This window comes from Pterocles gutturalis, unplaced genomic scaffold (genome assembly GCF_000699245.1).
Source record: "Pterocles gutturalis isolate BGI_N339 unplaced genomic scaffold, ASM69924v1 scaffold39342, whole genome shotgun sequence".
Classification (NCBI taxonomy): Eukaryota; Metazoa; Chordata; class Aves; order Pterocliformes; family Pteroclidae; genus Pterocles; species Pterocles gutturalis.
In genome coordinates, this window is record NW_010111571.1 from 1118 (window position 1) to 21442 (window position 20325).

At 39.9% G+C, this 20325-nt stretch overlaps 1 protein-coding gene across 1 annotated transcript; it reads left to right on the forward strand.

Moving 5' to 3' along the window:
- Positions 1 to 9278: 9278 nt before the first annotated feature.
- Positions 9279 to 20244, forward strand: LOC104462000 (cytoplasmic aconitate hydratase-like). Its single transcript, XM_010073772.1, has 7 exons — positions 9279 to 9400; positions 10469 to 10637; positions 13598 to 13735; positions 15757 to 15826; positions 15935 to 16118; positions 18916 to 19055; positions 20050 to 20244. The coding sequence occupies exons 1-7, from the start codon at positions 9298 to 9300 to the stop codon at positions 20242 to 20244; spliced, it is 999 nt and encodes a 332-aa protein (XP_010072074.1). The 5' UTR covers positions 9279 to 9297.
- The last annotated feature ends 81 nt before the right edge of the window (positions 20245 to 20325 follow it).

Sequence of the window (20325 nt, forward strand, 5' to 3'; positions counted from 1 at the left end):
GTAGGGCTTTCAAACTGCATTTTTTGTCATACCACATTTGTAATTTGGCACCTTTCTTTCTCTCTGGTTCCCTTTATCCAGAGAATAATACACTCCTACTTTGACAGTGTTCAGTGAAGTTTTTATAGTAGTGATGGAACAGCTGAAACAATAATTGCTGAAAACCACTGAAGAAATGTTATTAGTATTTAAGTAGTAAGAATAGTAGCAAATCTATTTTGCTAGTGTTTTGTAACACTCTCACTGTAGGATTTTGTGATATAATAGCTGGACAATTTTGTCCCTCCCTGGAGTAATAGTCTATGTAAGATAACTAGGAGGATATGAATTGAAGAGTGGTCCCTTATTTTGAAACAGTGAGAAGGTAGAGAGGAGTCTTAATTTCCCGTGTACTCTGTGTCAAAAGGAGGTAAGAATTTTTCAGTGTTCTTGCCTTCAGTGCTGCCTTAGGGAGTGGTTAGTTAAGAAGATTTCCTCTAGGTATTTGGCACTTCTTTGCAGGAATTGGGACGTACCGCAATTCTAGGGTGAGGACTCCAGGAGCTTGTGAAAGAGGGTGTTTAGTTTTGGTTGTTTTTTTGTTTGGTTGGGTTTTGTATGTTTGTTTATTTGTTCCCACTCCCCCCCACCCCCCTCAGCCTTTCTGTAGAAAACTGTTCTGAAAACACCAATTGAATTAAAAATGTTTTGTGGAAACTAGTGAACTCTGGTAACAGCTGGTTGGAATTGATGAAATCTCACCAGATGCCCACTTGTTCTTGTGCTTACAGGCTGAAGCCAAGGGAGTTTAAAAGCTGGCTTAATCTACATGAACAGTTGAATAGCTGCTGGGATTGTAGGCAGTATTTTTTGTTGTGAGAAAATTATCTTTCCTTATTTCCAGAGCTTTCAGGAATTACTCAGGTTTTCTCTTGAAATAGCATGGAAAGTTAAGACTTTTTCCCCACGGTGCAGGGTTTATTTCACAACAGTAGTAATCCTCTCATCCGTTCTTCATCCTGAAAGGACTCCTTCCACCTGCGTGTCTCTCATAGCTTTGAAACAGTTCAGATGGCAAGTTGCACAAAAGGAATTTTAGAGGTGCAGAGACAGCAGTTTACAGAGCTGGTACTATGGTAGTGGCGTGAGTAGAGGGCTGATTCACAATCCCTCCCATTTTGTTTCCACTTCCTATCCACCTCTGCAGTGTTCTTCCCCCCTTCACGTGAGCCTTTTTAAACAAACAGACCAATACCGAGATGTCTTTTAATTGTGCATACTGAAATTGAAACCAAATTTCAGACCAAAGCTTTGTACACACTTAACAGCACTCTCTCTATTTCAGACTTCTTGCGGTGCTTCTGTGTTGTTAGTGGGAACGTGTTGCTGTGTGTTACACTGTTTGTTTTTTTTCCCAACTCTGAAAGCTGTTTCTTTGTTAAAACTGGTCCGTCCTGCATATTTGTTAATGAGTAGTTTGAGACTGCTAACACAGGGGAAATGAGCAGCAAGTTTGTACAGAGGTAGGAAGTAGGTTAAAGTTCAGAGTTGTTCTTTCAGGGAAAAAAAGAATTCAAGGCTTCATTTTTTCAGCATTCTGTAGCCTCCAGATAAGCTTCCTTGTCTTCTCAGGCTTAATACTACTCACTTTCCTGCAGCAAAACGAAAATTAGTCTATGCTTTTTAACTAGGACACTCAGTGGTGAGCCTGCTAATACAGCATTCCCTTAATGCTTGTGCCTGCTTATTTAGGATGTGAATTTTGTTGACTGTAAGGCTCAATTGTGTTCCAGAGGCTGTCTGAGGATACTAGATATGTGTGCTTGCCTGGGTCACCAGAAGCTGGTGAGATGTATACAAGAGAAGTGTTCCCACTGTCCCTTAAGCAGTAAGTGAACTAACTGTGTTGAAGTGTGGGAGGAGGTACCATTAGGCTTTCTGAGGGGATGACGTGAAGGAGTTTAGTATCCACATCTTGGAACTGGGAATGCATCCAAACTTCCAGCTCACTTGGAGCTGGAGTTACTTTAAGACCTAAAGGTTTGATTTCACAGGCTGGATCTCTGAACTAAATCTTCAGTTTGGATACGTGCAATACAGTGCTACAAGCAAAGTGAAATTGTCAGCATGCTTATGACAGCCTGCGAAATATGCAGATTATAGGAATATGCACTTAGTAACCTGTCCAGTGCAGTGGAAATGTAGCACATTATGGCTCTGAATAAATAAATGTTTTAGCATTGCAGTCAGAGTTTTAGGCATGAGGAGAAAACAGTAGTCTGCAATACAGGGGCCTGTTTGTGTTCCAGTACAGAGTTCTTGAGCATTAAAGTTGAAAGGGGCTCCCTGAAACTTTGCTTAGAGAGTGTTTAAAAAAACCTCCTTAATGTATTACTGCATTTTCTTTCAATGTGCAATAATGTTGTAGTTTATGCCAGCAGGATAGTTGCTCAGTCATCAAATTGTGAGTGGACTTCTCTTTAAGGATCTTTATGTAACGATTGACTGACTACTCTGTGTTATGGAGAAACACAGATTCTTTCTCGAATCTCTAACTGTGAGCACTGAAATCTCATCACTGACTGCTTACAGCTATGCAGCACTGTATGTTTCTTATATAGTGGCCTTATCTGTCACAGGTAGAGTAAGTGTTAAATAGTAAGAGCTTCTCTTAGTCAGAACAAGAAACCTGTGTTTATTGCAACAGAAGTTGTACTCATCCATTCTCTGCACATCCAAAAGTAATTGTAGCTAGATACATTGTAAAACAAGACTCTGCTTGTTCTAGTCTTGGTGTTGAACTCTGTCCAAATGCTGGGGGCATTAATGTGTTTTGGGATTTTTTAAATTATTTTTTTCACCGGATTTTGTGTGTGTGTGTGTGTTTGTTGTCCTTTGTTCTCCTCCCACCCCCCGGCAACAAAAACATTTTTCTTAGGCAACTTAGATATTTCAACTAAATTTTTTTTGTGCCATACAAGTATCTGGATTAGTGTTTTTTTTCTAACCTGACTTGAATTATGGATGAATTTACTTACCAGAGTTTTACTGCTGCAGACACCTGACTAATATTGGAGAGGCTGTCTTTCCATATCAAAAATGCAGACTTCTGGCAACATGCTTAATATAGATTTGTTCCTTCCTTGCTTTTCAAGCAAGATAGGCATGCACAGGTAATGCTGCAATTCCAATACAACAGAAGTTCTTACATGCTGGACCTGCTAAGAGATCTTTGTTCGTGACTAAGAGATCTGTAACTTAGATAAACTGGAAGTAATCATCAACATTTTTGATTAAGGCCCGTTGCTGAGTAGAATGTGAAACCATGAGAAGAGCTATGTAAGTTGCAGAGGCTCATCTTCTGTTGGGGAGCTGAGCAGTAGCCCTCAGTTTGAGAAGTGCTTTTCAGCTATATGTTATTCTTAGTAGTCAGAAAATGCATGCTCAGTGTTGTCCTGATGGATTTTGAGCAGCCTGCTGCTCTGCTGCAGTTCCCATTAGACTGTTTGAGTTACTTGCTTTAGCTGTGTTTGCTTGTGACATACTTACCAGCTAAGCAGAGATACACACACATACATACACAGACACATTACACACAGTGTCAATCAGTGGACTGGACAAAACTAAGGAAAATAACTTGGGGGAGTAAGAGGAGGAATGATAATTGCAATGGAAGGTGGTAAGATCAGATTCAGCGTGGGTGGAAGATGCTGTCTTTTCCAAGCAAGGCCATGAGTGCTGCCTGTGTCCTCTGCCTTATCACCAGGCAAGGGCTTTTGTCATAGCAGTCCTGCCAGCTTACCTCTCCTTTTCCCAGTTTTCAGTTGGAAGTTTCTTCACATATTTCCTGTAAGTACCGGCAAGTCTGAACTTTCCTCCATTTCTTGATGGCTGATAAATACCACTTTTGGCTGAGTGTAGTTTTTTCTAGCATTTGTAGCATCTGGTAGAGTGTCCAAGTTAAACTGCTCCTTTGTTGATTGTGTGTTTTCCAGTGGTGGCTGGGAGTTTACCAGTCTCCAGAAAAAAAAAGAGGTTTTACTACTTGTAATGTATTTTAGTCAAGCTATTAGGTGTTTAGGTTTAGTTAGATGCTTAAAATGGACTCTTCCTGTTAATAACATAGGCACCCTCTCATAATCTGAAAGACAACAACTAAGAAACCAAAGATGGAATAGAAAAGACAGTGGTGGAGACATGTCCTCTTTCTCTGAGCGAGGTTAATATGTCTGTACTAGAATGCTGAATGACTGTGCTTGATCTGTTCCTATGTTGTGGCCTGAACCTTAGACAGAAGTTATCTCAGGCAGAGGCTTTTTTTTTGTTCTTTTTTCTTCCCTTTCTGCAGGTCAGAACAAAAAAATCTGTGTCCTTGGTTCATCCTCAGGCACTTCTGTAATAAATGTGATTATTACTGATCAGCAGTTTTTTGTCAGCATGCATGTCATGTACTACAGAAAGAGCATGATTTACTATCAGCCTGAATTTTAGCAGAAAAGTACTTCATACGCTAAGGTTTTCTCTTACTCTGGATGGCTCCCCTGAGATCCTAAAAACCCCTGAAGCAATATAACAATTGGTATTGATCTGTTACAACAACTGAAGGTAAGAGCAGTTATGTTTAAGAAAAAAATTGTTTTTTTTTTTTAGTGGTGTGAAAGAGATTATTGCTTGTAGCCTGCTTAGCTGTATTCATTTTTACCTTCAGGCTCTCCTGCAGCTCTAAAGAGGGTAGAGTAATATGTTAAAAGTGGTGTCTAGAACAGCTCTGGTGTCTTCAGATTCTCTCTTGGGTATAATGGGAGGCTAAACAGCATACCTTTTCCCCTCTACAGTCTGCATGAGATAATTTCTGCAAGTGCATAACTACAGGATCTGTCAGGATGCTTTCTTTATTCTGTTCATGTCTGTAAAATTTCAGCTTGCTGAAATTGTTCCAGGTCACACTGCTGCTTTTAAAGGGGTCTGAAGTAAAGTCCAGGACCCACAGTCAGTCGAGAACATGCTTTAAATAATACCTCAATTAGTGAACTGAGTCCTTTTCCAGTAGAAGCTGTTGTGATGTGACTATTGCCGTGTTTATGTTGGATACTCAGAAAAGTTACATCAGCTTAAGATTCAAAATCAACACATTGATCATATGTTTAAATCTCCCATGAATGTTGTTTTTTAAAAAAAAAGTTATTTTAGGTTACATACTTCAATACTTTTTGTGGATGTGCACGAGGCTTTAGTGTGCTTTGAGTGTATTTGATTTAGTTGAATAACTTCTTAAGAGAAGACAAGGAAAGAGGAGGGTACAGTCACCTTTTTCCTTTTGTCTCCTTGGACTTGTGCATAATTCCTATGCAATGATCATGAAATGGCGTGGTCTTCGGGCTGCGATAGAGATCCCCACACAGTACAGCTGCTAGGCATTTTTGCACTGATCCTTTGTTGCTGGTAAACATCTGAGCTCTTGTGGGAGAAGCCAAGTTCACAGACCCACTCAGTGCAGATGAAGTGAGGGCTGTTGTACTCAGATGTTGCTAGTGCAATTGCTTTGTTTGAGTATCACAAAGTAAAACTTGTGTTGCCAGAGAAATTTGAACCCCCCTGTGTCATATCTAGGGATACAGACAGTATGGAACAGCTGTTACAGCCAAGGGTCCTTCTCTGCTCTGTGTTGCTTGCACAAAAAACAACTTCCTTTTTTTAATATTTGGAAAGTTATGACCTCATCCAAATAAATTTGCCCTCTTGGTATTCATGGTTAGAATCCTTCTGTACTTTTGCTTCTCCTGGGCGAGAAGTGGAGCTGGGAGAGAGAAAAGTCAGAAATCAGACTTTCTGTGATGAGCTGATGTGCAGTCTATGGGTGAACTTGAGGTGTACTCTGATATGAGATGTAGCTAAGTGACAAAGTGCTAAGCAACTGCATCAATGTAACAAGGTGAGTGGAAAACAATAGGGAGTGTAGATTTAAAGATGATCAGCATTAGTGTGAGCATAGTTATCAGTGTTTACAGAAATGTGTTAGTAGGCAGAGGAAGGGTTAAAATAAAGCTATTGTTTGTCTAGTACACTTTATACAAGTCATGCAACCCTTTGAGAAGGCAATTGAACCTTTTTCATATATTTCAGTCAGCTGAAACCCCTGGAGTCCTAGGGCTGTGTCCAGAATTGCCCAAGCAGTAAAGAACTTGCTTATGGATAATTGGAGAGGGGGAATAGCTTGGGCTGGAGTTGCTGCTGTTTTCCAACACCAGGATGAGCGCCGTTTGTCTGGGTGGCTGGTGGCTGTTACGGTTAGAAACCTCTTAATCTATACTTCTGTCTTCCTGAGGGCCACTGTGTGGAATCCCCGTTTGGATGTGACCTCCACGCAAACAATTTTGAGGTTGCTAGGCAGAAGATAAGTGCTTTCCTTGGTGCGTGTGATCGGCTATTGCCATGATCACGGGGCACTGGCCATGGTCAATGCATGTGACCCTGCACTTGCACCAATCCCAAGCAGACAGATGTTGGCTACCCTGTGTGCTAGCCTGTTTACATATTTACATTTCAGTGCCTGCAAAATGTGAACAAATATTCTGTGCTGCAATCACAAGTTAATCTGTATCTATTGCAGGGGTTACTTAAAAATTCTGGTGTACTCTGCAGAGTATTGCACTCTTGCATCTTTTTTGGCGGATTGCTAGCTTGAGTTCTGTGCTGTGGCTACTTGGTTTATTTACTGTCTGGAAATAGTAGCTGGTATGACTGAGGCTTCTCTGGCTCTGTGAAATTTCCTGCAGCGGTGCTGCAAGTTGGTATTTTTTCTAGGTGCTTGACCTGTTTGCAGGGATTTCTAAATGGCTTACAAGGTTGTAACAGTTGTTCATGTCAGTGTGACCAGGCAGGTGAAAAGAACATGTGTTTTGGCCTTGGTCACCCCACAGTTTGACATACTTGTGTAACTTACTGATGAAAGCGGGTTTGTACTGAAGTATCTTGTACTGTGAACTAAAAAAGCAGTGTTCAGGGAAGACGGTGATGTCTGGCAAAGAAATTGTAGCATGTAGATAGGGTGTCATAATATCTTGAATTGCTGCTGTGGTTTGCCAACACACTTACTTGGATGGGAAATGTTACAGCTGCAGTTTACACTTAAATGAGAATATGTGAACTGAGTGCAGTGGACTCTTCATGGTCATATCAAAGTAATGGTCTCCTGCTTTATCTGTCAGGGGATATCCCAGAGTTTTCTATCTTCAGCTAACCGTAGACTTTCCCATGAGAAGGAGATATGCATAAAATAAAGTTCTCAGCTTGGAAGGCAGAAAATAAAACTCATCACGAGCAGAGCTGGCAAGGAGAGAAAGGAAGCAGTTTATTTTGATCCTGCTCAATTGTAGAAGCACAGAGTCTGCTTAGAAGAGGAGTAGCTGAGTAGTTCATGCTGTTTAAAGAAGATGACACGCAGAACTTGATGGGTTTGTGTGCAGAATGAGAATCTGCAAGTCTGGGAAGAAGAATATCTGAAAATAGAATAAAATCATTAAAATTGGAAAAGACCTCAAGGATCATCAAGTCCAACCCAACACCACCTATAACTCACTCAGCCATGTCCCTAAGCACGACATCTACATGTTTCTTGAACACCTGCAGGGACGGTGACTCCACCACTTCCCTGGGCAGCCTGTTCCAGTGCCTTCACTCTTTCAGTGAAGAAATTTTTTTCTAACATCTAGCCTAAACCTTCCCTGGTGCAACTTGATGCCGTTTCCTCTTGTCCTATCACTTGTTACTGTAGCGAAGAGGCCAGCACCCACCTCACTACAACCTCCTTTCAGGTTGTTGTAGAGAGTGATAAGGTCATCACTCTCTTGTAGATGAGAATGTGAGACAGAATTCTGGAAATTTTTCTTTCTTTTACAGTATATTGTCGCTTTACAGCCTGGACATTCCTTTTCCACTATTTGGGCTATCTCTACATCTCAATCTAACCTCAGACTTGGTTTATGTCTTCAATGTACGTGAAATGGGATTTTTACTGGGATATGTTAAAAATTCCCCATAAATGTATTCCATATAAAAGTATCCCCCAGTCAATGAGATTGACATGTGAGATAAATTAATTCGCTCTTTGGCCTTGTGTCAACTGTTTTTAACAAATACTGGGCTTTGTATAGCTGTTCGCACCAAACAGTCTCCAAGGCCTGTCAAAGGATGTGCATCTCATACCTTGTTGGGTTGTTTTTGTTTTTTTTTTTTTCTTTGAAAAACTGGGGCAAGGGGAGACAGTGTTACTTGAATGAAGACAGGAACAGTGCTGTGGGAAAACAACAGACCTGGATATCAGGCCTGTGATTATGTCTCTTTTAAAAAAAATCTAATGATGACTGGGAATCTTGCCAGCCACTGGAAGAGAGTTGTCCTTGCTGTTAAATTGTTAGCTTGCTCCTTGGCATGTGTTGGCCTAAGCTCCCAAAAGAGCCCTGGGCAGAGTGCAGGTTTTAAGAGTGTCCTAGGAACTGTCCCATTAAGCAGTTTGTATGCAGTTAACCTTTTCTGTAAATTGAGAGATGTTTCTAGTGTGAGTTTAGGCCCCTTTATGTTAGTTGGCTCTGATAGTGGGAATATCTCATGGTACTTTAACTTGTGTAGGTAAACTCTAGAAGTCCTAGGTCTCAGTGGAATGCTCTATCCAGTAAACCATTAGGACAGCCATGAAAAAGAAATATCTCAAACTAAAATTATGTTTACAGTGGAATCTACTTTTTTTTTTTTTTTTTTTTTTTGTGGTGACCCTAACAAACCTTTCTGAGATTGTGAGGGTTCCTTGTGTCTCTTGATAGTCAAGGTTTATAATCTTAATCTGTAACATTTTCTGTCTCAAGTAAAACTATCGGGTTTTCTGCTTTAGTTTAATTGTTTCTATTTTTGGATGCAAATGCCTGTCTGTTTAGCTTTAGATCGATGCCACTTAAGAAGTGGGACCACATTGTTGTAGTGATTTGTGGATCACAGAGTCACAGGGGGCTGTCTAGAAGCAGCATAAAGAAGACGATAGTGCAGACATTGAACTTCCTTTGTAAACCATGTGGTGTATCCATATTTTTCACAATGCTGTAATCTTCCTGCAGACCTTTTATCTCTGAGGACATGTTACAAGTAGATTTGTAGGGGAAAGAGCAAGACTAAAACGACTGGGCAGTACCTTCTTGTCTGGTGCAGGCCTTGTATGTGGGACAGATACATTGTGGCACTGTGGGACATGTATTTTGTACATGGGACAGATGTCATGAAAATTACTTTGATTTTTCTCTTGTGTTTTAGGGACACTGAGGGTCTTGAATGACCATGAGCAACCCTTTTGTACAGATTGTGGAGCCACTGGACCCTAAACAGCCTCTGAAGAAGTTCTTTAATCTGAGCAAATTGGAAGATGTGAGATACGGTGGGTTGACAATGTAAAGAAAGCATTTTGTTAAGTTTGATTAACAGAACCTGAAGAGACATTGCAACATTGGACGATATTTGGTCTCTGGAGAGAACTATCAATTCAAAAGATGGTTTATTTTTAAATTTTAGGAAAATTAATTGTGGAAAATTAGAACTAAAGAAATACTGGCGAGATCACAGTATTATTATCTCAGCATGCTGTGCACAAAGCAGTCTTGTTTTTCTTGAGTGGATGAGGAGGACTAGGCAAAACTAAGACCACAAGTTTTCTCATATATTAATGTGCTACTGTAAAAGGCTGGAAAGGAACTGACACTGATATGACTGGACCATCCAGAAGGATTATTTTAAAAAGCTTTGAAAAGGGTAGTGGCTAGAAAATCCTTTCTGAGGAGGCTTTTTCTTTAGTTCCTCTGACACTACCTGAATGTACTCAGGCATTTTCCATGTGACACTGGTAAAAGTCTTACAATCCATGGCACTGACTTAGAAAGTGAGTATCTATAGCTTAGAGCTGTCTGTGTTGGGTATTGTTACTCTTTCAAAGAGGAAACAAGTGATTAAGGAGAATTCAGGAAGCAGGAGGAGGGACGTTTTCTCGGAATGTCAGCAACACTTATCCATTGCAGGCTCAGATAGTGTGTAAATGAGAAATCAATTAATGTTGGACTTAGTGAGTGAAAAGCAGAGATGCGTCTTAAGAAGTAGTCAAATACACAGGTGGTATTACCAGTTGATCCATTCCAGGATTCCAAGAGTGATAAACTCCAGAGTCCTTAAAGAAAAAAGGATGCAATTTTCACTATCCAGCAGAAAAATGTAATAACTTAGCAGAAGAAAACAGTAAATCTTCTCAAAGGTTTGAGTGGAACGGGTCAGTTAGCGCTGACCTGCTGACAAAGCTGGAGGCTAGAAAAGGGTGCCTGATAATTTGAGATAAAGTCTTGTGAGAATATGGGGATAGCACTCGGGGACCCATCTGCCCCAGGCATGGCTCTCTGCACTTGCTGACCTATACCCTAAGGTAAAAACTGAATTTGTTTCTTACATCTTACCCATGCAGCACGCCTGCCGTTTTCTATTCGAGTCCTCTTGGAAGCAGCAATCCGTAACTGTGATGAATTCCTAGTGAAGAAGAGAGATGTTGAGAATATTCTCAACTGGAAAGTGATGCAACACAGGAATGTTGAAGTGCCGTTTAAGCCTGCAAGAGTTATTCTCCAGGACTTCACGTGAGTCTGATGCTCTGCAAAGCTAGGAAGAGGGGCTCTTGAAAGTGCAGCAATGCTCAGCTTGGGCTGGAGGGTTGAGCTGAGGGAAAGAATAGCAATGAAATGTTTGAGAAGACCTTTTACAGATTTCCTGGATGTCATGCTACAGACACCACTTGGAGAGGCAAACACTCATTATAAAAGCATTAAATGAAATGCTTCTGAGATGGAGAAATAAATATAAAACTCTTCAAAAACAGAAGAGAAGAAAATGGGATGGATAAATTAATCCAAGTGAAGGAATTCAGAGTTTAGAGATTTTGTTGTTGTTGTTGTAGGGGGGGAGGTTGATGTCTTCCTACCCCCCAGGGGCTCTTGCTTTCAGTTTTCTACCCTTTCAATTTTCATTTTTAACCCATATCATTATTATCTCCTCTGCGTCAATATTATTCCACATATATTTTTAAAGACTTCTCTGCTGTTGAAAAAATGAAAGTCTACTTTTTCCCAGAAATGCGAGTTGAGATTCCTACCTAATGGACTCTGAAAAGTGGGCCTTGTTACTGCAGTGTGGTTAGTCCCCATGTGTCAGCATGTAGTAGTTCCTGGTGGATGTGGAAAGTCAATTTTGAGGTGGAACAGTAGCTTCTAATTGTTTTTAATACAGTATTTGACTTGCAAGTCCACTGTCCTTTGTACTTTTGTCCTCTGCCTTTGTAAGAGAGTTTAGTTCATCCATTGTGACCCCCATGCTGCTAAGCTGTCAGTTGATTTTATTTCTCAGAACAGCAAGGTGTCTTAGCTGTCATACCTTCTGTTTTGCATTTTCACAAAGGTTGGCCAGGTGCTAGAGACCTAGAACAGCTCAGCTCCTAAAGACATTAGGAAAAACTGGCAAAGCCTCAATTGAAAATGTGCTGATTTCTATCTATTTTTTTACCCACTGGCTGTTAACATTTTAAAAAGCTGGAGCATAGAGGAAGTCAAACTTTCAAGCAAACGTTGTTTCCTTTGTTACTGCACTTCCTTCTTGCCCCCTACTCTCCTGCTGAGTTTTAAAAATTTCCCTATAAGTCTGCATAGCAACTGCATACATGACAAACGAACTTTTGAACAGGCTCCTGAGTGAGAGCTTTTGGAAAAGGCAGCTTCGGCAGCTTCCCAGAAGCCATACAACAATTACATTAACGTGTCTGGATTAGAATTATTGAATTTCCTAGATCTGATCATGCTGTAATTATCCTGAGTTCCTCTAAGACTGTAGATGGGTGTTGTGTCTGTTCCTTTTCAATTGTGTAACATTTGTAAGCTGGCAAAATAACTCTTCCCTTCCTTCTGTCCTTTCCTTCCACCCCTGCCCTTGCCCAAATCCACCTAAGTAGCATAACAGAGCATTTGGTGTTTTCCTTGGAATAGACATATCCTGGGACAACAAACTGCTTGACACCATCAGTTAATTGTGTTAAGGTTAGATAGTGTGGACCCTTTCTTTGTTTGTTTTTGTAAACACTCAGGATTTTCAAGGTAGAGTTCAGTGGGAATTAGAAACCCTTTTCTTTTGCATTGTTTCTTATATATTTTAAGATCTTAATAGCTACCTTACAATCCGAGTTCAAAACATAAACTCTCACTGCTTTGGGCTGCTCATACAGAAACACAGTGTTCTTAGTGGGTTACTGAATGGTACCAGATCCCTATGAGCACATTACAGACTGCTCTTTTTGTCTAAGCAGCCAGCAAAATCAGTTAGGCTGGTATGTGAGAGGGTTTCCCAAACTGATTAAAAAATGTCGTGGTAGTACATACCTCAGGAGAAGCCGAGAATATATGTGCTGAGAAGCACCAGAAGCTTTGTTAAAAGAAATATAGATGTGTTGGTTAAGATTGGTGTTGAAGTGCCAGATCTTCTGGTTGCTACTCCCTATTTGCTTATGACTAAACTTGGGGTGGAAGTGGAGGGTGGATGAAAGACTCTCACATGCATTACTTTGACCCTCTGTATAGTTTACCTACTTCATTTAGGAAGGAAGGCTTAATTTAGGGATTTAAAAATTGTTTTGGATGAATGAGACATACAAACATAGAGAACAAGGCCTGTTAACTTTTTTCTAAGTCACTTGGAGTTCAAGGGCTTGCAGCATTGTCACAAGATATATGAGAAGGCAGAAATGTGAATGTTGGCATATACCCTGAGAACATGCTGTTTGAATGTAATTTGTGATACAAGGTGTTTTGTCAGTGGTAAGTATAAGAATTTGTTAGTAAAGACGAATAGTACATCTTATTTCTGCCTTTTGTGTTTGTCTGGTGATCTGCCCGGGCAGTTATATCCACTTCTGAAAATACGGTTATTCTGCAAAGGTGTTTTGCAGTCACATCCTTTGTAATTTAAGAAATATGATGCCCTGCTCTGCCAGTTTCACTTGAAGTGTGGAAGATAGCAAAGAGCCCTAATTATGGAGAAGATTCTCCTGTGCCTTGCCAAACTTGGAAAAAATTACCCTTCCCTTAAAATCAGCTAAATAAACATAGCAAAGAATGAAAGAAAATACACTGTCATTTTCCCCTTCTCCACTTATTTTTATTTTTTTTTAAACAGATTGGGGAGGAGAGAGAGGAACAGAGCAAAAGAAGATAAACCAGTTCAAGGTCCAAAAGGAATGCTGACTAGCACTAAGCTTTCAGATTCCCAGCCAATCATGTTAAACTGCTTCTGTTACTTGATAAATTTTGTCTTTAGCTTTTAATTCTTAGAGTTCTCAGGATATACAGTTCTGTCCCTTGTGCTCTTGTGACTTTGTCTTCCCAAGGGTCCGGTCTCTGACACAGAGTAATGATCCCAAGGCTCAGGGCAAGGCTACTCTTGCATTTGTACGGGACAGTAGGTGTCTGTTCTACGTCTCAGGATCTCAGTCGTGTTTGTTTTGTTGTTTTTTTCTTTTCCAAATTGTTTCACCTTGCCTATTTCTTTTCTGTTTTAGTGGGGTACCTGCTGTGGTTGACTTTGCTGCAATGCGTGATGCTGTGAAGAAACTTGGTGGGGACCCTGAAAAAATCAATCCTATCTGTCCTGCTGATCTAGTGATAGATCACTCCATCCAGGTTGATTTTAACAGGCGGTAAGGGCACAAAATAACTCTTACTTCTTAATGGTAGTAAGTAAGCTGGATCCAAGTACTGATCATAAAAGTAGTTCCATTAGTGATATTGTTAGCATTTGCACTATAACATCCTAACCTTAAGAGGTTTAAGTTAGACTGTTGTATCGGTTGCTGTGAATTATTTCGGGGGATTTCTTTTTCTGTGGTGCATCTCTCAGCAGCAGAAGCCTGGACTAAATGTTAATAGAAACAGGCTCAGTCCAGACCTGTGGTGGTCATAATTTTCCATAATAATATTGCGTTATTCTTAGTTGCTCAGAAATAGCTTTTTTCCACATGCACTTTTTTGACCCCATAGGGCTTTTTGGAAAGGACATGCAAGAATGTATCCTTTCTTCCTTATTATAGAAGAATAGACCTGAGCTGCCCTAGCCCAGCTCTGGGGAACTGTTTGCTAGTTCAGTGCCTCCATGCAAGAGAGCACAAGACACTGATTAATATGGCCACTGTAAATATAGGAAAGAAACATAATGGTCTTCAATCCTCAACGTGCTACAAAGAGATGAGCACTTACTAGACCCACAAGATCTCTGCATAGGGGTCCTTCTACTCTCCATGGTATCTAAACATGGGCCTACTGAACTACTCTTCCAAACAGATCCTGCAATTATACCTTTCTCAGTGATTTCCTTACATCTTCCAAACTCCTGAAGTTTCTTGGTCTGCAGTTACCTTACCTGCTCAAATGCTCTGTGTACTTATTGTCCCTAAAGTAGATAGTTTTGAAATGGGCTGCTTAAGTTCTAGCATTGCAAAGAAAATTCCTAGAACGTGTAAATGAAAGACCATAAAAACACTTTCTCAGTGCCAATATTTAGAGTCTTCTTGAGGATAAAAATACTGAACTTCTGAGCAGAAATGTATTGTGAGGCCTGCTTCACAGAAGAATGTTGCCAGACACTTTTAAAATATAACTATTTTCCTACTTTTTTTTAAGCTGTAGACTAGTAAGGATACAAATTCTCACTGATGCCACTTCATAGTCGGCAGGGAAGAAAAAGGGCTTAAAGATGTTGACTTACGTAACTGAAAAATCAACTCCCTTTAAATTTTTTCCTAGAGATGCTGTATCTATTCTCAAGCTTAACACTAAGGAGTTTAGAAATAGACACTAACTTAGAAATAATAATTGAAAGACTGATCTCTAAGGTAATGGGTCTTCTAGCACTAATCTATTAACTAGAAAGCTAACCTTTTTTCTTTTTAATTTGCATCATGTAATCTTTTAAGATCTTTGTGAAACAGCATATATCTTTGTGAACGAGATACAATTTAATCTTTACCATAGGACAAAATCAACTATTATGGTTTTTTTTCTTTATTATTTTAATAACATTCATGTTATGGTATTGGTAGTATCCAGGACTTAATTTAGATAATTTTTTGCTAATAATTACTTTTTGTCACAGCCTTATTTTGTTTCTATTAGGCTCATGTGTATGTGGAGAAAACATTAGCCAGCCCTATGCTTCAGTGCTTTCAAACTCTGCAGGCCTAAGTTAGGTAGCTGATTCAAGTGAAAAGTTTGTTAGTCCTGTCTGTTTTGAAACACAGGGGATTCAGGCAGCATTTTATCATCAGTGATAATCTCTTTTAGACTGAAGTTACAGAGCAGTTGTGTTCCAGTTCCCTTTACTGCTTTGCTGATTGCTTCTGATTTAGGTATTAGAAACTTCACATTGCTCTAAGATGTTGTGTAGCTTTTCTCAAGCTACAAGTTTTAGGCCTCACACCTATATAGTAGGCAGATTAGTGCTCATATTTGAACCAGACTTCAGGTATTATCTCTTAAGATTTCTTAAATCCTTTTCATTGGTTGCCTGGAGTTCACAGCTCCAGTGAGATTTAAAAGATGACATTGATCAGCATTAACATTAGCTAATAACTCTTCTTTCCTTTCAACCTTTGGGTATATCTGACCAGACATAAATTTCAGGTGGATACTTTTGGTTCTTACAGCTGGTTATTTTCCCTTGCAGATCAGACAGCTTGCAAAAAAATCAGGACCTGGAATTTGAAAGGAACAAAGAAAGGTTTGAATTCTTAAAGGTACTGAAAGAATTAATCCTATTAGTGAGGAGAAAAGTGCAATGAACAAAAGTTCTTCCATTGCTCATATGCATTGGAAATTTTTGACTCCAATTCCTTCTGTTTCAGTGGGGCTCTCAGGCATTTAAAAACATGAGGATTATTCCGCCAGGCTCGGGGATCATCCACCAAGTGAACTTGGAGTACCTGGCAAGAGTTGTGATGGATCAGGATGGCTACTACTATCCAGACAGTGTGGTGGGCACTGACTCGCACACCACCATGATAGATGGTTTGGGAGTGCTTGGCTGGGGTACGTGCAGTAGTGTATCGTGAATAGTCTGTTGGCTGACTTAAGCTGACAGACTCTGGTGAGTTGACCCTGGCTGGCAGGTTAACCCCCACCCAGTTGCTTTCTCACTCTACCTGCCGGCACCATGGGGGAAGAGAATTGGAAGGGCAGATGCAAGAAGAACCTCATGGGTCGAGGTAAAGACAGTTTATTTAAGGAGGATGGGGTGGGAACAGAAAAAAGGGGAGGGGGGGGGGAGGAAACAAAAGCAAGCAATGCAAAAACCATCACCAGCTCCCACCGACACACCAAAGCCCAGCTAGTCCCTGGGCAATGGCTGCTTTAGAGAAATTTCACCCACCACTACCTCCCAGTTTTAATGCTGAGTATGATGTTACATGACATGGAATATCACTGTTCAGTTTGGGTCAGTTTTCCTGGCTGTGTCGTGCCCACACCAGCTTACTTGCTCAGTGGCAGAGTGAGAAACAGAAGAGACCTTGACACTGTGTAAGTGTTACTCAGCAATAGCTAAAACGTTGGTGTGTTATCAGTGCTGATTTGGTCACAAATTTGAAACGCAGCACTAGATAGGGCTGCTGTAAAGAAGACTTATCTCCATGCCAGCCAGACACAGTACACAGACTAACCCTGGTTTCAGGGAACCTGATAAGGTCTTGTGCGGTTATTTAAGACTTTGTAACTAAGCTCTATTCTGATAGCAGTCTCAGATGATTTTTGGTGCATGCATTGTAGTTTTTGGGTTTTTGTTGTTTTTGGTTTTTTTTACTTTGTTTTCTCTTCTGCATTTAAATCACAAGGAAGCAGGCAAGGAAAATATTAAATAAGACTTCTGGAAGCGTCTTAGTCATTTGGTATGGCAAGGTAGTTGAAGCATCACTGAATATCCATTTGTTCCTAAGTCACTTAGCTACTTTCAAGGTGTTACCTTATCAAAAAGTACTTCAAATGCTGCATTAGATTAAAGAGGCTGAAAACTGAATCTGAGTTAAATACGCCCAGAGAGGCCATTGTGGAAAACAGCACTATGAAGTATGTTTTAATACCAATAGTCTGCAGTATACTCATTACAGAAATAAATACAAATAATACCTTTTTTTACTTGTAGTAGTGAACTGCAATGTTTGAATTATAGACTAAATAAGTAGGTATGAAATGAAAGTATTTGCAATCATACCAAAATCATCGTAGCAAAAACTTCAGTTGAGCTTTTTATTTTCCTGTGTTATGGTGGTAGGAGCCCTATTGAAATAGATATCATACAAAGAGATGTGTTTTTAAACAGCATTTGCTAGTTGCTTACAAAGATGCTTTTGTCAAGTTCTGAGTACCACATGTGGTAGAAGTAGGACATTGTGCTTTTTGTACTGCACATATGTTGCTGTGGCACTATTGGTCAATTGAGACTTTTTGTCAAGGGTGGAAGAACTGCTGGTTTGGAATACAAATGTAAACATGTTTGGGTTTTTTTAAAGGTTATTTAAAACCATGGCATCTTTGGGATAAGAGATGTCTTTTTCATTCTATATTTGCTTGCACCTTACACATGGAGCCTTCATTTAGATGATGTTGCAACACCAATAGCTGCTTGGAAGAGTGTGTCTGTAAACTTATCCTCATTTTCTCCAGAATTTTAAAGTATGGCTTGGCATAATCCGTACCATACATGCTCAAAGGACGCACTCTTGGATCCAGCATTTTTTGGTAGTGACTGGTAATGCTGAACTTGCTTTATGCCTTCCTGTGGTAACCTGTCAGTCATGTAGAGTAACTTGACTGTTTTAAAATGATTCAACACCTTGTGAAAGGAGTCACATAATTGGATCTGTCACAGAATTATCTTTTTAATTAACATAGGTATATAATTTTGTATAAAATAAATTTGAAATTATTTTTCAGAACCATTATTAGATTAAGTGGGTAAAGGAATAGGAGTAGTGGTTTGGCATACACAAGCAACTATTAAAGGCAATTTGTTCTAGCTCAGTATTAATTAAGCTAAACAAAAGGTAGAAGGAGCTTTGAAAGTGGAAGATAAACATGAGAGGGACTTTCTACAGGCACAAAGTTATAAAACTGTTGCCTAATGCCAAATTGCTAATAAACACCATGAGTTTTTTAGATTGCACAATAACTGACATCTTGATACTCTACCTTATTAAATTAGCAAAATGAGGTAGTCATTTGAATTGTGTTCCTCTAATACTGAAGGTGTGCTTACACAGAGATTTTCACCTGCACATGCCCAAGTCCTGTTAAACTTAATAGACTTAAGGAAGATATTTCTGTCTTAACAAGTAACTTTTCTGTTAGTATTCTTTAGAACAATCTGTACTCTTGACTCTAATAATCTTTCTTTCCTTCAAAATAATTTTTTTCTTTGGTGACCAGTAGTCATGGTCTGCATATATTTCACTCACAGCACATCTTGTTCAGTGACATGTCAGTAGTTCTTCATTTATGCATTGCATAAATTTTTAGATCTGTTACTGTAAAAGTCAAGCGTTCTCAGAGTAAGAACTTAGATTTACTTAATATCCTGTCTAATGGCTGAGGAACAACAATGGAAATATGAAACAGAAGGAAATTAGAAAGCCCAGCCTTGCAGAACCTGAAGCAAGTTGAGGAGTGCCTCTTAGCAGAAGGCTAAGCCCTCTGGGTGTCTGCCTTCTCTCCCCTTTCACACCTTAAGTTGAGTAATCGTCAGTTAATTGTACTTCATCGGTTTATCTTTGATGATCTTTGATGCATTACTATCTTTCTGAATAGTTGGATTATATACTCCTGTTGCATATAGGTGTCGGTGGCATTGAAGCAGAAGCAGTGATGTTGGGCCAGCCAATCAGCATGGTGCTTCCTGAGGTGGTTGGCTATAAGCTGCTAGGAAACCCCCAGCCACTGGTAACGTCCACTGACATTGTGCTCACCATTACCAAGGTAATTAACATGTCTACTGTTTTGCCATTACTGCTGGAAGGTTCGCATGTTCTGTAGGACAGAGTCACTGTGCTGCATGCTTAGGAGCCTTGTGTGTGCTTCCATGTAGTCATTTTGGACTATTTTAATGTTTTTTGACTCTGTGTGGGTTGGAATCAGCTGCCCAAGGACAACTGCAAATTTGCTAGGCAAATCTTTTCCAGAAGCCGGGTAAAATGGAACAGAGAGCTGATATCTTGTGGCCTGTTCAAATCCTCATGTGTGTCTGCTTTGGCCCAACGGTGCTTGTAAAAGGATCTTCTTTCTCTACCACCTCAAAAGAAACATGATTACTTTTTTTTTTGAAGTGCCTGTTTAAGGCAGTGTAAAATCTGAAAACAGTCAGTAAGTGTTGCAGTCTGATTTCTTTAATCTGCAAGTGTTTCGCTCATATGTCATATGTCCATAGTATGTTTATTAACTCTGTGGATTGTGACTGAATTAAGAGTATTGCTGGGTTGGCATTAGTGTTGTTTGGAGTCAGAAACTGGTACATGTGTTCATCATGGGATGCTCTCTCTAGAGAGAACGTCCAAATGAGGAAAGCTAGCGGTTTTTGTGTGTGCTCAGTCATTTACAGTTTGATTCATGTGCTTGTGCAGTTGGCTCTTCCTGTTTCCCTGTCTTCCTGGGTTTGCTGTCTAAAGACCCCATGCTGTTCTCTCCTTAGAATGTCATTCTGAGAAAAATACAGTTGTTCTAAGATAGACTCTAGTTTAAGTGAGAGGAAGAGCAAGTTTAGAAGGAATACATCCCTGTGTTGTATTTTATTATTGAAACTTTATGTCTGTGCGTCCTCATCTTTGTCATTTAGTTTAGCAAAGCTTCCTGGTTTCAAATGGCTATAGAAACCTTTGAAAAGGGTTTCTCTGAAGTTGAAAGCTGGATTTTGTAACATACGTGCTTAGGTCATTTCACACCTAGCAGTGACGCAAGCACTGTATTTTTATAACAGCACCTTCGCCAAGTTGGAGTCGTGGGTAAATTCGTGGAGTTTTTTGGTCCTGGTGTATCCCAGCTGTCAATTGCTGACCGAGCCACTATTGCCAATATGTGTCCAGAGTATGGAGCAACAGCTGCCTATTTCCCAGTGGATGATATTAGCATTGAGTACCTGATACAAACTGGTGAGTGTAAGAAGAGACCATGAGTTAAAGGTGGAATTGAAAGCAAGAACTCCAGATCTATATAGTGCAGTGTCATGAGTTAAAGACTGCTTAAAGTTAACTCT

Coding starts and splice junctions, on each gene's coding strand:
- LOC104462000 (XM_010073772.1), top strand. CDS start 9,298: ATGACCATGAGCAACCCTTTTGTACAGATTGTGGAGCCACTGGACCCT. Junction 16,119..18,915: donor TTTGGGAGTGCTTGGCTGGG/GTACGTGCAGTA, acceptor TGTTGCATATAG/GTGTCGGTGGCATTGAAGCA. Junction 19,056..20,049: donor TTGTGCTCACCATTACCAAG/GTAATTAACATG, acceptor TTTTTATAACAG/CACCTTCGCCAAGTTGGAGT.